Genomic DNA, 17,674 nt, shown 5'->3' on the forward strand with positions numbered 1-17,674 from the left:
GGGGGGGTGTTTACTCTCTGCTTGAAGTTCCAGAATTTTACAGTATTTGTATCTGGTTAGTGCTCTAATTACAATTCAGAACTAATATTCCTGAACATTTTTATCATGAAGGAAAAACTCTAAAAACTCTCAGGAAATTTATTAGTCACATGCTGACAGATAACAGGTACAAGGTGGAACTGCGGTGTGTATTTAAAAACGTTAAAAATCTTACATACACTGTTCCAGTATGTAACGTCACTTAAAAAGACTGTACCATATTTCAAACTCACATTCTTACCAATGTAGCGTTTCATTTTCTACCTAAGTATGCATTTATTACACTTTCCTTCTTTGGGGAGTTGATTTTTCATATTAAAGTAGCTTCTACCAATCTTTAAGATGTAGTTTTGAACTAAATCTCATTTGTGTGGCTAGGGCACAAGAGCAAGGTTTCTAAGGCGTTTGAGACCTCTAGTGTCCAGTTCCTTTATTGCATGGCTGATTTTTTTCTTCTGTTTTTCCCCCATTCCAAGTAACAAGAAATTGTTTATATTGCTAATAAAGTGGTGACTATTGAATTGATTGGATAACTCATCTCTTTCAGTTTCTGCCTGTTCATGTTCCTACTGAGGAAGAAAAGAATGATCCCTTTCTTTTTGCCAACAGAGTCCGACAAACAATGGCAACGTATGTAATCAGTCATGGATAAAATCTCTGAGAACATTTCTTTTATATCCAGCAATTCTATATATATCCTATCCATAAAGTGTTGGGAGATAATGGACATATCTCCCTCAATAAAGTACAATTTAGTCAAGTCCCAGGTACTGTATATAGGAATTGCTCCAGAATTTCACTAAGAGGTGTCAAATTCCTATACTAAAACACCCTGATTGTTTTTACATGGAGCATAGAGAAGGTTGTCTTACACTGGAACATAGTATGTTCAGTTCATGAAAAGCTGGAATAAATTTCTCCCTTACTTGCCTGGCAAGAATAAGTAGGTGGTTTGTTCTCCAGGGTTACTGGGCTGCATTTACAGGACTGTAAATCTTAAACATCATGACGCTGCCATAATGTAGTTTCACAGTATGGTTTCACAGTTTCACAAACTGACATGTATTGCTTTATCCTACTTGCAGCAGTGCAAGAATGAATTATCATTTCATATTGTTTTGTATATTAGCACTAAAGTCAAACTGAGATAGAGAAGGAAAACAGTCAACTAAAAGTAATTTTAATATAAGAAATTGATTTTGCTTTTTCCTTAATTTTTTTTCAGTGCTTTGAATGTGCCAGTCACTGATCACACTTTTGAAGACTGCCGACTGATGATTTCAGCAGGACAGCTGACTTTACCCATGGAAGCTGGGCTGGTGGAGTTCACCAAAATTAGCAAGAAACTCAAGTAAGGGCAGCTTAGCTGTTGGTAGCATAATTACTGCAGTGCTGCAGGTTTTGATGGCCATCTACAAAAGGATGAATTACCTGACAACGGACTTGGGCCATGTGTAATTGTTCTGGTTAAACCATGACAGTAATATAGTGTATTTATGTATACAACGTATATACATAAACTATATGGAAATCAGAGATTAGGAAAACCCCAGTAAGAACTAATCCCAAGTAATTTATGTGGCCAGTGTTACAAGAGGAAAAATGCATTTTTCTAATCTTTTATAGATTAATCTCACCAAAAGGTGAAGAAGCTACAGCAATACTTATTTTAGGCACTTGATGGTAATCTTGGTGCCCAGTTTAAATTGCTTTTGTGGAAGTGCACAGGCTATTTGTGGTAGGAAGTAAAATCCTTCTTTCCAGACCAAGACTTCAGCCACTGGTTTACTGTTCTTAGTTGTATTGTGCAGGCATGTTTCGCTAGCAGTGTTGACTGTTTCTGTCTGGATACAATGGAATTTGAGGACTGAACCACTTAATCATACAATAACTCCATCAAATAACCTGGCATGGCTGTGGTCAAATCTGAAGTATGTGCGCAGTGAATCTTCGTCTTATTACATGTGTGCTACATATCCATTTATAGCACTCCATCTGGAACAATCGTCAATAGTTACATGGCAATACTAATTATTCCTGCTGAGGGGCAGTGGTGTATTTCTGCAGAGATCAGCTACTTCTCAGGCTGTAGCGATACTAGCGTTTGGGTAGAGAGTTAGCTAGTAGAGCTGAGATCTATTAAGGAAATACTCACCTTAGAGCATGATGCAGTAAAATAATGCTGCATCTGAAGTTATGGTACTGCAAAACTCTCTGCTAGACTAGCCTAGTACCTGGACAGATGATTCTTGTTTGAGAAGTTACTCTAAGGAAGTCTGATAGACCGAAGCATAGAACTGCCTGCTTTTAATATTAATAATGGGGGGAGCAGTCCTTAATTGCTAATTTTGTATAAAGTACCAGGTTGGAAGTACAGCGTTTCTAATGCTGTACACACATGCTCTGTTTGGCTATTTTTTGTCTTTGAACACTGTAATAACTCTTACTGAAATTCCATCTGTCCAAGATCTGCTGTATAGAAATATCTCCTCTCCCTCATGTTTGCATAGCCTAAAATGGAATAATGTCAGAGAGCAGTTGGATACCTTTGCTGCTATTGCAAGTGCTTCCAAAGGGGGAAGAATTGGAATTGAAGAGTTTGCAGAGTACTTGAAGCTGCCTATTTCAGATGTCCTCAGAGAGCTGTTTCTACTCTTTGACAGGGTGAGTAGTTGGTTAACCGACTAGTTGAAAATATTTTGTTAAAACACACATCCCCAAAGGATATTTAATTCATTATGTCCAGCTTAGTAAATGGTTCTTGGTTAACAGTTCTCGTAGGAAAGATAGGTGACTGTTACAGTTTCCTTCTTAAGTTTTGATGGAAAAAGGTTGGTCACTTTGTAGCTTGGGAGATGACAACCATCTCTTGGAGCAAGTTGCTGCACCACCATCAGATGAGAATCTTCATGGTGGTAATGGCTGAATATTTCCTTTTGCCTACCCCAGATTTTGAGTTTATATACAATCTGACAGTTTAATTTAGTGATGAAGTTGTAAGTAGATCATTTAAGACATATTGAAAGTGACTAGAGTGTATGTTCCTTCTGTGTTTGTGAAGGATGCTATTAAACATTATAAGGACTCCTCTTGCCTATCTCCAGCCCTAAAGGAGGTTATGTGTTGATTTGATAATTTAGGCTTTCCCCCATAGTCAGTGGTGATCTCTCACATTTTCTGCTCCTCTCTGAAGATGAGAAAAATTGCCCTGTGGATGTGCCCCTCTGACTATAGCAGAAGCATTAGTGACTAGAGCATAACATAGAATTCATCTTACTTCTAGACATCCTATGTGTGCTACAAATTCAAGCAACGTGTTGTACTTCAAGTGCTTATGAACTGGAGTTTGTTTCTTATTGCAGGAGCTCTCCCAACTCAGCATCACTCTTCCTGATCAAGTTAGCTTTAGCAGTATGCCAGTCTTTGGGAGGTCATTGCATTGTACATGCTGATTAAAACTGTTTCAGGATTTTTCCAGATAAAAAGGTTTTACAAGCTCTAAAATAGAGAAGAGTCAAATATTTGTTCCTTAATTGGAGAATGCATTGAAGCACTAGTAAAGCTAGGTAATCATCCTTTCTTCATTCTTGCCTGGGGATCTTGGACCATCAGCTCCTGTGAACATGTAGTCTGAGTCCTGAAGCACAGTACATACAAAAAAATATGGTGTGGCTACCAAAATAATTAAGGGCAATCAAGACTCCTTTCACTTTCCCTATCTGGCACAACAGCATCAGTGACTAGAATTATCAATGTAAACCTGAATGCAGTAAAAGGTTGTAGGCATAAAAGATTGGAAGAACAAACAAGACTCTAGGACACTTTCACTGCATTCATCTTTAAGGAGATCAGTTTAACTGAGGAACAGTTGCATTAATGTGGCAGGGCTCCTTTCAAATTGCTTCAATTATGAGCACGAGTATTTTGAGACTTCTGCTCTGTGTCTTTCAGCCTCATCTTTTTTTTTTTTTTTTCTAAAAAGATTCTTCAAATTGCATAAAGCTAACTATGCAGTAAAGCAAAAAAGAAATAGAGGTGTAGCAACAATTGACAGAAACTACTGAGACCTGAGAAAACCGGCAGCTGGAGACATGCACAGACACGGTCAAGTCTAAGCACGCAGATAAGCTGCGTTTTGCCCACGCCCAGCTCAGACACAATAAGGCTTTGGAGAGTTACAGAAGCACTGGATCTCTGAGTAACTGCCTTCAAAAAATCTTCATAATGTTCCTTGTTAAAGCTTTGCTGAGTGGAGGAAGTGGTAGTGGTGGTGGTCGTGGAGGGAGCCTTGCACGTGGCCTTGGAGGTCTCCTAACAGGAGGTGGACATGGAGGGAATCTTGGAGGACTTGTTGGAGGTCTTGTCAATCTTATAAGTGAAGCAGCAGCTCAGTATAATCCGGAGCCACCTCCACCTCCTCACAATCATTTCACGAATGTGGAAGCTTATGAGAGTGAGGAGATCAGACAGTTCCGTCGCCTGTTTGTCCAGCTGGCTGGAGATGATATGGAAGTGTGTGCCACAGAGCTACGGGACATCCTGAACAAAGTCATTTCCAGACATCAAGACTTGAGGACAGATGGCTTCAGCTTAGACACATGCCGTAGCATGGTGGCCGTCATGGACAGTGATACAAACGGCAAACTGGGCTTTGAAGAGTTCAAATATCTGTGGAACAACATCAAGAAATGGCAATGTGTGTACAAGCAGTATGATACTGATCAGTCAGGCACTGTTGGGAGAGCTCAGCTGCCAGGCGCCTTGAAGGCTGCAGGGTTCCACCTGAACGAACAACTCTTCCAGGTAATTGTGCGCAGATACGCCGACGAGGACGGTAGCATGGATTTCAACAACTTCATTAGCTGTCTGGTAAGAATGGACAGCATGTTCCGGGCCTTCAAGTCCCTGGACCGAGATGGAAATGGACAGATCAAAATGACCATTGAAGACTGGCTGCAGCTGACCATGTATTCGTGAAGACACAGCAGAGAAGATTAATCTTCATCTGGAAGATATACATGGAAGACTACAATCGTGTACTGTAGAACTGTAGTCTCTTTCTTATTCTAAGGCAGAAGTAGTGAGTGGTAGATGGTTCAGCTTTAAGTGTTATGATTCCTCTTGTGCATGCATTAGCCTGATTTTCTGAAGGGTTTGTGTAATTTGTCAGTTGAACAGCTGCATAAGTCTGTCTCGGAAAACTCTACACTCTGAAGTGAGGGAATGTGTTGAAGGATCAAAGCTTAGTTACTTCTTCACGTAAAGTGCCTTGTATATGATTATAACAATTATATAAAAAGCTCGTAAGTTTGGTGTTGATGTTACTGTTTTGATTTGTTGGCATTCGCCAAGCTGCAATAAAGCTGTTTGCCTGAAGGCAATCACTAGTAAAGAGAGCTGTGCAGTTAATTCTAGGAAGGGGAAAAACATGAGAGTTGCAATAACTATAATGATCAATGAATTTACATAATCATATTTAATTTCCTTCCTACTTCTGCTTTTCATGCTTGTCTGCTGAAGCAAAACCTGAGTAGTATTGTCAGCTCTACCTGCTGGCTAGGACAAAATTGAAGACTTATATAAGGCTACTTTTACAACCTTTTCCTCCTTCCCACAATGCTATTAACTAGTCTTTTCTCCCTTTCCTTCAAGCCTTATTATAGTTATAATGAAAACAACTTAAAATACTGCATTTATATTTAGAGAAGCTTGCTGTAATAATGCAGCCAGCCAGCCAAAATCAACTTCTGGCCAAGTTAAATTTTATCAGGGTGCAGTGTCTCACTCAAGCTAGTTATGCAGTTCTGTCTAAAACGTCAACTTCTGAGTAAAAGAAGAAGGAATAACATGAACTGTCAAAGGTACATCTTTGAATTAAGGATTACATAGTTGAGAAAACAGCCTTTGCACTGCAGTGTAACAAGGCAGATTTCTCAGCAAGGCTCTGCTGCTTTAAAAAGAAAATTGTCCAGGGTGTGTGCTAGCTGACTGGAATGTGAAAGGATGAGTTGAGCAGCACAGCCTTACACTACAGGCAGTCTCTAGATGTAAGAGTCCACCCCTCCCCAAGGAGACATCAGTGACTAATTGAAAAATACCACACAATACCTGCAGGGCATCTGAATGCTAATGGAGTACTGTGGTTTGGCTTTGTTTCTAAATTTCCATAGCTTTGATTTCTAAGTCTTGCAGTTACACTTGGCAAATAGTATTTTCCAAACTGATGAAATCTCCTCCGTGATATACTCGCAGAAAACTTTTACTTGCAATTTAGGAAGGAGTAACTTAAAACTTTTGCCCAGACTTTTTTCCTCCTGCACTTTGTTTAACACCAAGCTGGGTGACAGAAACAGTAAAAAAATTTGTATTGGCCCAAATTGTAACAAAAGAGTGACCCCCCTCCCAGTTATTCAGTGGGAAAGCACAGTTATCCACAGTGGCATCTGGGCTCTGAGCAATAGGAAAGTGAGCTCGAGGGAGAGTGTGATACCTCCAGGTAAGCATCATTCTAGCAGGTTTGTTTCAGAATTTCCCTTTCTGACTAGTTAGAACTTGCATGTAGCAACAGACAGTGGGAATTTTGCAGTTATAGCAATAGCCTTACATGATGAGCCTGGATGTGAACACAAGAGGTGCATCTGCAGTTCCTCTCCAAATGGTCCAGTTGTAGCTTCTCTGTGGTAGCTGTCCCTGTAAGTGACTTAGGGTTTACTTAGCTAAACATGACTGACTAGTGCACACACATACACACTTGATTTTTCCTACTGCCTTACATAGTGAGAAAAACGTTTTGAGGCAGTAATACTTCAGACTCTATTGATTGCATCTGTCTTGCAGTCCTTGTGCAACTGTAAGTGGAGATTGCTTATGACAATACAAACTTTATTGTTTCCCAAAGTGTAAGATTTGCTATATTATATTAAACAAAACAAAACAAAACAAAACAAAAAAAAAAAAAAACAAAAAAAAAAACTAGTTACCATAGCATGCTGTAGTGAAAACAGTAGCAGAAAACTAGTTTCCTTAAAGAAAACAAGTGTTGTTGAGGTTACACTATGTTTTGAGTATTTTACCTAAATATGTTCTACTTTGCTACTTAGAGAATTGGAGCTCAGCTCACATGTTGCTTCCTTAAAGTATTCTTGGTTGCACAGGCTGCAAACACAGCTAGGTATGTGTAGAAAGACTATTCAAGTGCTCGTTTGCAGTGGTACTAACACAAGCACTGAAGGTTTTCCTGCATTTTCAGTTTAACTCCCATCTCTTTTTCCAGGTAACAACCCTATCACTTCTCCTTTACCAAAATGTCAGAGCATTTGGAAGTTAGCCAGCATCCTAGGGTTTAGTAGAGCTAGTCACAACATGATCTTGCAAGTATAGTAACTTTATTTCCTACTCAAAGGGCTGGTGTTCTGTGTATCAGATTGCACTCAGTTTTGGTTACTGGGTTTTAGCACTTTAGTGAAAGTAATACGACCCTTATTAGCTCTTGTCATTTCTCCATGTGCAGCCACAGCTGTGTTAATTTATGTCAGAAGTTGTTTTCTAATGAGACTATTTTATTTAAAGTTTACTTCCCAATTCTTTTCCTGTGATACATATTCTTAACTTTAAAAATAAATTTTAAAAAATATTCTAGTCACATCAAACAATCCTTTGCTAAGAACACAGTCTATAAAACTGTCCAAAAATAATACTCCATGGAACTTTGAACAATTATTATCTACACTATGCCTCAGTTGTTTTGAAAATTTAGGTTTATAATGATACATTTTAAAGTTAGATGTTATCTCTATTATGAGAACTATGATGTAACCAAAATATTTAGTCAAACTCTGCAGTATAATGAGAGCACAGATTTATAAATAAAACAGCATTTATGAGAACATTGTCCTTTTCTAATGATTAAAACCTGTCAAAAGTTATATCTGTGAGACACACTTGAAAGTAACTGAAGGACTATTCATATCTTTGCTAAAAAGTTTCACTGAAATACACAGGTTTTTAAAGTACAAGATCTTCAAAGGTTGCATGTCTTCAAAAAAGATTGGTTAGACCATTGATATAAAGAAAATAACAGTAGTCTGTTCAAAACAGTCCTGGATTGGTTTTGAAGGCTAAATAAAATTCTATCTTAACAGTTTTAAACACTGTCAAATGTATAGCTTGATAAAGAAAAGTTAGTACTGAACACATTATTACACATACTTTAATCAAGAACTCTCCTAAAACCTAAAGTTCAGTAGCAAAAATCCCTATTTCATAGAACTCAGGATTTTCAAAGTACTCTGTAGAGCAGCCTTAGCATTTCTCCACTGGCAAGCTCCATATTCCACTATTCAGCTGCAGAAAACCAAGAACAGAAAGGTTAAGGTTCGTATGCTCAAGTGGGCATTAGAAGTTGGTAGGAGAGCCAGAAATAGAATCTAGCTCTGGCTGTTCACTCCAGATTTAGCCAGGAGACCACCCCTCTTCTGCTTGGCTGGAAAAGTTTTGTGCTGTTTTCTGACTTAGGGATTCCACTTTTTAAAAAATCTTTTTCTTCTTGAAATGTGCAACACATTATATCCACAAAGAGAACTCCGCTTTACACTTTTGTTTCCTTGTAAAGTGTTTTTGATGAATGCCCTTATTATGAATGTTCCAAACTATGAGCTACTAGTCATCTCTACTGTGCTTTCATTAACTACTCTGTGTCCCACCACCTAACACTTATATGTGGCTTTTCCCCAGACAGGATGTTTTCCAAAACCTTCAAGAAACTTTGTGTGGTCACAGGAACAATACTGATTTAAGCATAAATGTCAACAAGCATCTGCCATTTTCCCTATCTGCAAATATAATGCAGTTTACATAGAATTAATGACAAATACCATCAAAGCAAGCTTCAAATGTTTTGTTGTAGCTTTGTAGCTAACATATTGAAATGTTGGTTCAGATCAAAACTGGAACTATCAGAGAGGCTGTTACAATTTAATTCATTGCATTCCTGGCTTAAAGGGTAGGACAGTGTATTGGCTTCAGAACAGCATGCAGGGCAATGCTTTTGCTTCAAAGAGAGGCTTAAGATAGACCATGTAGATTTACTGCATCATCAGGCTGTACCTTTGTTGGCATATATTTTATTGATGAAGGTTCTTTGGAAGAATTAACTCAGGGCAACAGCCTCACTGTTGGCCTGTTTATTCTAGGATGTTGCCAGTCCTACATGAACTGTTACAATTGCCTTAAACAGAGGTATTCCCGTTCTTGTTAGAGGCTTCTTGGAGGTCATACACTAAGAAAAACTTGTAATTTGTTTTAAATATTTTTATTTGGGTGTTGATAAGATAGAAATTCATACCAAATTTCTAGCTATTGAAAGTATGTATATTGCTACTTCAGCCCTAGTAGTACATATATTTAATGAGCTCTTAGTATTTTATCCAGGAAGAACAAATACCTCTAGTGTTGTAAACTGTCTTAGTGCATGTTATATAGTTGATATATACAACAGCTTTTGAAGTGATTTGCAGTATTAACTGTAACTACTGCCATGCATATTTTGGTTACAGAATGGAGATGGCACCATCGACTTTAGAGAATACGTTATTGGTTTGTCTATTCTTTGTAACCCAGCCAACACAGAAGAGACTATTCGCATGGCATTTAAGGTAAGTTCAATTTAGTGTAAATCTACAAACATGACAAATCAGGACTGACTGTAAATCTGTTAGCTTTCAAATCATAAGTTTATAGCTTCAATCTGTTATGCAAATGTGAGTAATATTCTTAAACCAATTGACATTTAGGGTGTGAAGGGGAGGGGGAGAATTGCAGGCATCATAGAAAAGGGTTTCAAAAGCCATGTGAAGGCACTAATGAATATGTAACTTGGCAGGCCAACTCCAAAAATGATTCAGCAGCACATGCATTTTTTTCGCCTGAGGTTTTTTCAGCTGTGGTTCTTCAATGTCACAAGCAGACAATAGATGGAGCAATATCCTCTTGTGGGTCAAGCGCTCAGTAGAGTCACTGTGCTAACAAAGAGGAGGAGGGGGGTAAATCAAGAAGGGCTATTCAAGACTGGCACATCCACAATTGGGCCGCATCTAACATCTATTGGCTTGTACTATGGTGTCCTGATAGTACAAGCAGGCTCCATATGACCAGCAAGGCCCAGGTGAGTCCTTCAATAGAAAAATGCTTCAGTGACTTTTTTTCAATAGATCTTTGAAACAGATTCAGTTCTGTTCTAATGATAGGACAGATTCTAATCTGTTCTAATGAACCATATCAAACTGGATATCGAGAGATAGATCATGTTCAACTTAAACTGGGTACTTTTTAGTACTGATGCATACTCAAGAAGTACCAGAATTTTTATGGCAATCCATTATATACACTGGCTGCCTTTACAGATAAGAGCTGCAGCTGTTCTAAGTGATTTGTGCTTTTTTAGGGATGTTTTATCATTACAGATTCATATGAAGAAGCAAACCTAGCAGCTATTGTTGCTGTTTCACTATTCTGTTTTCTAGACTGTAGTCTTCAGTATCTTAACAGTTGTGCTGATTATAAAATTAGTAACTTGTTTTTATGCCCAGTTTCAGCTGGTAAAAGGCTTTTTCAGTCTGAAATGGAACTATGGGTTTTGCCTGTTGCTACTTGTTTTATTTGCCACTAGATATTCTTTCCTTTGCAAAGGGAAAGTTTGCCTGTAGCAAGTACTTAAGAATTACAGCCATCCATCCTTGTATTTCTCAAGGAGTTGATTCATAGCAGATGCTTACTGTCACTGCACTGGGAAGGATGGAATGATCAGTGTACATCTATTGCCTGCATTCCAGTCACCAGAATTCCTTGTTAATTACATTAATTCCTTAGTGAGTGACCAATCACATATACCAGTATTTAGGTATTTTATGTCAGATCATAAACTATGGCAAATTAAATCTGATGGCAGATGTGCCATAACTTAATGAAAACGAAGACTAAAACCTAAGATGTTCCAGTATAGAGTGGCTGAATCCAGTAGACCCTTATCATAGCTCATGGTGACAATAAACATAAACCTTTGTTTATGTTTTGTTTTCATCAGTTTTGTATGAGTTTTATTACTGAACTAATGCTGTGAGGTTTGTTTGTTGTTGCAGAGTGTTCCAATCCCAACTACAGTATGTACATTGCTCTGCTAAGTGACTGCTTAGTTTTATTCCAGGGAAAATACATAAAATCTTTTGCAAGAGAAAGTAGCTGAGATGCAGCCAGTCTCTTCAAATCGCAAGCATTGTTTGCAGATCACCTCTTGAATACTAGAAATCTGATATGGGTGGCTGATGTGCACAGAAGGTTCCAAGGCAAACTGATGCTGAATTATTTCTATATATTATGTCTTTTCCAGCTCTTTGACATGGATGAGGATGGCACTATAACAGAAAATGAGTTTGCTTGTATCATTCAGTCAGCCCTGGGGGTGCCTGAGCTTGATGTTTCTATGCTCTTTAAAGAAATAGATGCAGATGAAACCGGGAAGCTGTCCTATGGTAAGTTACATCATTTTGAAACAAAGAGCACTCTAACAGTCATATTGACAGCGAGAGTTTCCTATCTTTTTTTCTCCCTGAAAATATCTGGTGTTTCTCATACCCTATTACTGGGGAAAACTGTTGAAGCACAGACCTAGATACTTTGTGGGATATGCCTGAGATGCTTCAGAGGAAAGTAACTGGAGATCAGCTTCAGTAAAATGAGCAGGCACTGAAATGTTCTCTGATCTGTTGTTGCACTATTGTATCTGTATCATTTGTATTTTTCAGATGAGTTTAAGGACTTTGCACTGAAGCATCCAGAATATGCCAAGTTGTTTACTACATACCTAGAGCTACAGAGATACCAGTTAGATATGTTGGAGGAGGATGACAGTGAGTCACCTGAAGTCAAACACAGTCTGGTTAGGAAGACAACAATCCCAGTCACAGAAACACCAACTGCAAGAAATAAAGTCTGTCCTGAAGGCAATGAAGAGGATAACTTGAGTACCTCTGACAAGAAGGATGACTGAGAAGAGTTAAAGAATCCAGCTCTTGAATTCTACAGGATTTTTTTCCCTAACTATTCATAAGTACAATGGCTATAGAATAGAGATGGAAGTTACAATTAAAAAAAAGATTTCTTCTTGTACTTTCATAGCAGGTGGAATAGAGATGGATGTTACAATTAAAAAAAAAAAAAGAGGTTTCTTTTTGTACTTTCATAGCAGGAGGAGTTATTCCTGTTTGACTGTAAGGGAGAAAACCACTGTAACTACTCTGTCCTTGATGTCAGTATCACAATACTGGGAATGTTTATCACTGTCTTCCAAGACGAAGCTTCCACAAAAGTGACAGATGTGCTAAGAGGGGTAAGAGGCTCCAGCACTGCAGTGTTATCTCAGAGAAAGAGGAGACTGAGGAGTCCACTTGTGTAAAAACAAGTGGAATTTCTGATGCTGCTCAGTTCCTCTACATCCCCAACATGTCTTAAGGGAAAAAATGATGCCAGAGTGTTTTAATTTACAATATCCCTTAGCCTTTCTCAAGTTTCTGAGAGACACAGATGAGTTACAAGAAGCTGGTTGTTCTATTTTAGCTGTCCTTAGATTTCCCTTCACTACTTGTGAACTATAAAGCCTATGCTTCTGAACAAGACATGCTGATTCACTGATGTTAACAGAAACAGCTTCAGGCTTAAAGGCAAGTTAAAGATGGAAATGACTGTACTTCTTACAACAAAAACTAATTGGAATTCTCAGATAGCAGCTCACAGTCTACAGGAAAATGCAGACAATACGACCCAAGAATTAATAGACTTATTTCAAAATAAACAGAATGTTGTTTACAGTAACAACTGTTCAGGATCACATTAAGAGGAACATTTTGAACTGCCATTTTTTTATTCCAGTAATTATCAACAGAGGAATGTGACCTTGCTCTGCAAAACTTAAGAGGCAAATAGGCTGTCAAGCCATAATTCTAGTAGTTAGTATCTACTCTAAAGTTGTCTCCTAGAAATGATATTTGCATTACTGTGCCATTACTCAATTCTTAGGGTCTGATTCAAAACCAATCTCTTTCCAGTCAATGATTTGAGTATGTTTTGCCTCAGTCCCCTATAGTGCACTGGAAACTGGGCCTTTACCTTTTTCCATCCTTCATCTGAATGCACTTTATACAATATTTAAAATATTATTTACACAAAAATTATTTACACAAATACTTCTAAATAAAAACTTGGAAGGGGTGGAGTGAGAGGGCATACTGAGATGAGCACAGTCTAGAATTTGTAGTACCAAAAATAACCAATTTTCAGCAGGTTTTTAGGTGTGAAATGGTAACCTCTGCCTCTAAATTATTGCTTGTATTGTCTGGCCGCAAGTTCATTGCCATGTTTAATCTTTCTGTGTTTATAATGGTGCCTATCCTGATGTTTCATGTGCTTAAAATAAATCTATATTTTTGAAAGACTTTACCTGAACAGCTAAGTCTTTTTAGTAGCATAGGAAGGATACTCTCTCTACATTAAGGGGCTGGGGGGATTTCCAGGAAATCATCCATAGGATGTTTTACCTCAATAGACACAATAAAACCTGAAGTTGGCATTGTTAGTTCTGACTGTGGTGGCACTTTTCTTTATGGTAAGGCTAGAAAATTAAGACAGGACTGATGCTCTTGCAAAGAGCTACTTCTGTTGACTTCCTCAGCAAGAGGAGATATAATACAAAGAAGATTTGCGGGTATGGGGAGGGACACCTCCTTGTTCTGACAGAAAATAAGGCTTCATTTACAGGTAAAATTAGTGACCTCAAGCACAGCTGAGAAGTAACAATTATGGCTTTGTGTAATATAAACATTAGGAGAGGATTTTCTTTTACTTTAAAGAAGAAGCAGGAGTTACCCTGACCTGGCTGTATAATTAGCTGGACTATATGTTAATTCCTTGGCAAGGATGCTTTTACCTAGCATGTTAACTGACGTCCTCAGCTTTTCAACCAGTAATCTTTTCAAAGATTACTTCTATTCTAACCAGTAAGAAAAAGATGGGTGGGCGAAGATGGCAAAGACAACCAACCACTTCAAGGTCATGGAATGCCAAGGGTGCCTTACATGTTCTCCTGTTGAATCCAGCCACATTCAACAACTGGAGCACTATGTTGCCCAATAGCATAGCATATTTAGGACTGATGATTTTATAAAAACCTGCAAGTCATACAAGGGCTTTGCAATTAAAGCTAAAAATATTGTGTATATAAATGTACATATCCCAATAGTTTAAGGAGGAAAGGCCACAAATGGGTTTGGTATGTAACAGTGATTCAACTATGCCCTGAAAAGAAATCAGCTAAATGTTAGAGACACTAACTTAATATACACACATCTGCTTGATGTGCGGGAAGGGAATACATTAATTTCTAGGCATCATTGTGCCTCAGGGAGCTTTTAAAAGGACCAAACTAAAAACAGTCTGCAATAAACGAGCATTACATTAAGTGACAGAGCAGGAACTAAACAGAAGAAGGTTAAAAATACTAAACAGAAAATGGTCCTCAATCAGGCATTGAGGGATGACACCCTTCTCCTGAGACTTCCTGAGGTGCAAGTTCTCAAGTCTACAGGCTGCTTAAGGATCATTTTGAGTCCTGTCACTGTAGGAAACATCATTTATTTAATCAGCACTTCTCTGTCATACTATAACATGGATTTGATGATAAATCCTTCAGAGATACCAAAATAAGACACTGTAAATTATATAGAAACTCCAGCAATCTTAACAAGGGTGAGAATCAGAAGAGGACAAGTCTGTTACAAGTGGAAAACACAACTAATTCTCAAGAACAGAGGCCCATGGGCTGCTCTTTTTCATGTTTTCTGAAAACTATGCACATACACTACGAATAAATCTCATTTACATTTTTTAAAAGCTAGATCCTGTTTCTGAACACATGAAAGGCAATGGCAGGCCACCTAGAAAAGGAGACCTTCCTTGTTCACCCTGGAAAAAGGATATTAATACTGTTAATCCTGATCAGTTTGTTTAAGGAAAGTGAACCAACGGGGTCTCCACTGGCCACACGAGAGTTTGATTTTGGAGGGGAAGATCTTCTGATCCAAGAAAATTAAAACTGTATTTGTACTTCCTTTGCTGTATCAGTGGCACTTCCTAAAAAATGCAGAAATAGAGATAACACATCCAGGTTCCATGTCAGATCACACCTGCTACAAGATCTGGTCCTAAACTGTCAAAACCACATAATTCCTGGCTGGTTGCTGTCCATCAGTTGAACTATGAGGAGCAGTAACACTTCAATGGAAAGCATCCAGGAAATTGATCTGTTTTCACAGTCAGTAGCTGTGCAGAATCAGTCAGAGGTACCAAGCCAGGCAGTGGCTGCTGCTTCTGAGCGTTGCAATGTTCCTGTGGGTGTTACGTCCTCTTCCTCATCAGCTTGCTCCATAACACAGAAGGGAAAAACGTACCGTGATTCCCAAATGGTTTGCAAGGGAACTTCCGCAAGATAGCCATGTGCTCTACCTCTTCAACCCCTCTCAAGAACTCAGCAGGACTAAGAGCCCTGTGACTCCAAAGAAGGGGAGTGGTGTGTGGCAGGTCTATTGACCATTCATAGGACTGCTGTCCAGGGTAAGGGCTGCTTGGCCACATCTGTCGTCTGCCTAGCAATTCCCATCTAAAACAAAGTGTTCCCTGGGAATCAGAAACCTGAGAAACATTTGCTGAGGTCTTTTTTTCTATGGTGGTCAGCACACCAAGGCCCTATTCCTGGGTAATTCCTCAGGCACTATGCCAGTGCAAATAAATACGCCTTTCTGCCTGAGCAGGCTTCTGGTGGTGTTTGCATACAAGCCAAGGGCTACTCAGAACGCACGGATGTGGAAAATCAGAGTCTGAAGCTTAGAAACTAAATGTAAAAAATGTCACTACATACAAAAACACACTCACACTCCTCTGTGGACAGTCTGTCTGTGAACTGTTTGACCATAGCCTTCAATAAGGAAAGTAGCTGGAGATTTCATGCTGAGAATTACATAGCTCTCACTCTCAGAATGCCACACGAAAAAAATAAAAATGATTTTAAAGAAAGGCTTGGGAGGTTTGTAGTTACACTCTGTATGATTTGCTAGGAAGGTTGGATTCTGGTCAGTGGCCTTTGGCTTACATTTTTCCTATTGATTTTGCATCCCTTGGAAAAGCCTACCTTTCTCTCTTTCTCCCTTCACATTTCCACCTAAAACACAGCTACCACCATTAAAAGCTGTATTCCACAAAGATTAAAGTTAAGAAATTGTATGATTAAAACATACAAAATACCGAGTTAGGTGGGATTCAGGTGCCACATGAAGTCTTTAGGAACTACTTTTACTGATCTGCAGTAAGAGCAAACTTGTCAAAGGTTGCAAGGGATTTTAATGACATTTAATTAATTAATTTTCAATCTTTACTCAATGAAATAACATTTGTTAGACTGACTAGCAGTAGGGAGACGTTTGTCAGCTGTGCTTAAGTTGGCAGACTCTCTGTTACTATACATAGCCAGAGAGGCAGAAAGTAAACATCTTATAGGATTAGCCGCTATGTTCATAGCTGAGATGAAATTTGAACATTTCATTAGTATAAGATTGATTCTGACATTTCATAAAGCCAAAATGCAAACAAAAAATGTGTCTGATATAAATACAGTATGCAGCACTTACTCAGATAAAGTTCAAGAAGCGCAGCAGGTTTAGTGCCATGACAAAGGAAATACAGAAGGGTCATTTAAGGACCCAACTTCTGCTAAGCACTTAAGTGTATGCTTAATCCTGTGGGCATCAACCAGATACTTTATACTTATTAAAAGCACACAATAATACTAATAATTAGAAAACAGGGAAAATTTCCATGGCTAGTCATTAATGGCGGTAAGCATTACACCACCTCACCAAGGAAAACAATATCACAATTGATTAAATTTAATTAAAGTTTTCATTTATTGTGCCACCCTCTTAGTTTAAGGTATTCTGTAACCACGGCTTGACTGTGAGACTCCAGAGACACATGACAATTTTATGATAGGAAATACTTCATTACCTTAGCTAGGCACTACCTATCACTGTCATTTTTTAAAACCCCCATGCTGCAACAGGTATAAAGTAAATATATGCCCCTCCTCTAGTCTCACATCATAATTGTTCTATGTTTTCATGCTATTACATGCTTTAATGTGCTGAAGGTAAATCAATTATATTAACTTTTTTAATCAGTTAATTTTTATTAGACTATCTATAAAATAGTCTATCAAAAATGTTCTTTAGCATGTTATAATGAGGTTTAAGCAAGGCTCATCTCTAAAGCTACACCTGCATGTACATTGTTTTGTTCCAAACAAGAGGGCATAAGTAAGAGCACAGGTAAGAGCATGTTTCCCTAGTTTCTAGAAGTCTCCTTGAGCATGTTATCTCTTGAGGTTGCACAATGGTTGCATGAGACTCAATTTAGTAGTGTAATAGTACTACAACAGGAACCATTCAAACAAGTCATGGGTTGTATAAAGGAGACTGGGGAATTTGTATTTTCTAGGAATTGCGAGCAGAAGTGAGGCATTTTAAGAATGCTACTTAGT

At 38.3% G+C, this 17,674-nt stretch overlaps 2 protein-coding genes across 2 annotated transcripts in view; both read left to right on the forward strand.

Moving 5' to 3' along the window:
* Window positions 1-13,524, forward strand: part of LPCAT2 (lysophosphatidylcholine acyltransferase 2) — a 26,866-nt gene extending 13,342 nt beyond the window's left edge. The window contains exons 8-13 of the mRNA XM_026856815.1: window positions 587-669; window positions 1,265-1,390; window positions 2,550-2,703; window positions 9,594-9,692; window positions 11,423-11,564; window positions 11,838-13,524. Of these exons, the coding sequence (XP_026712616.1) occupies window positions 587-669; window positions 1,265-1,390; window positions 2,550-2,703; window positions 9,594-9,692; window positions 11,423-11,564; window positions 11,838-12,082 (849 nt within the window). The 3' untranslated portion in view covers window positions 12,083-13,524. The remainder of the gene's footprint in view (window positions 1-586; window positions 670-1,264; window positions 1,391-2,549; window positions 2,704-9,593; window positions 9,693-11,422; window positions 11,565-11,837) is intronic.
* Window positions 4,117-5,805, forward strand: CAPNS2 (calpain small subunit 2). The gene has a single exon (XM_026856816.1). It carries the CDS (start codon window positions 4,264-4,266, stop codon window positions 5,014-5,016), a length of 753 nt encoding a protein of 250 aa, XP_026712617.1. The 5' UTR covers window positions 4,117-4,263; the 3' UTR covers window positions 5,017-5,805.
* Window positions 13,525-17,674: the final 4,150 nt, after the last annotated feature.

Source organism: Athene cunicularia (assembly GCF_003259725.1).
Source record: "Athene cunicularia isolate RWA chromosome 11 unlocalized genomic scaffold, athCun1 chr11_part1, whole genome shotgun sequence".
Lineage (NCBI taxonomy): Eukaryota > Metazoa > Chordata > Aves > Strigiformes > Strigidae > Athene > Athene cunicularia.

Bases quoted from the DNA above. Each gene is read 5' to 3' on its own strand.
- CAPNS2 (XM_026856816.1), top strand. From the start codon at position 4,264: ATGTTCCTTGTTAAAGCTTTGCTGAGTGGAGGAAGTGGTAGTGGTGGT.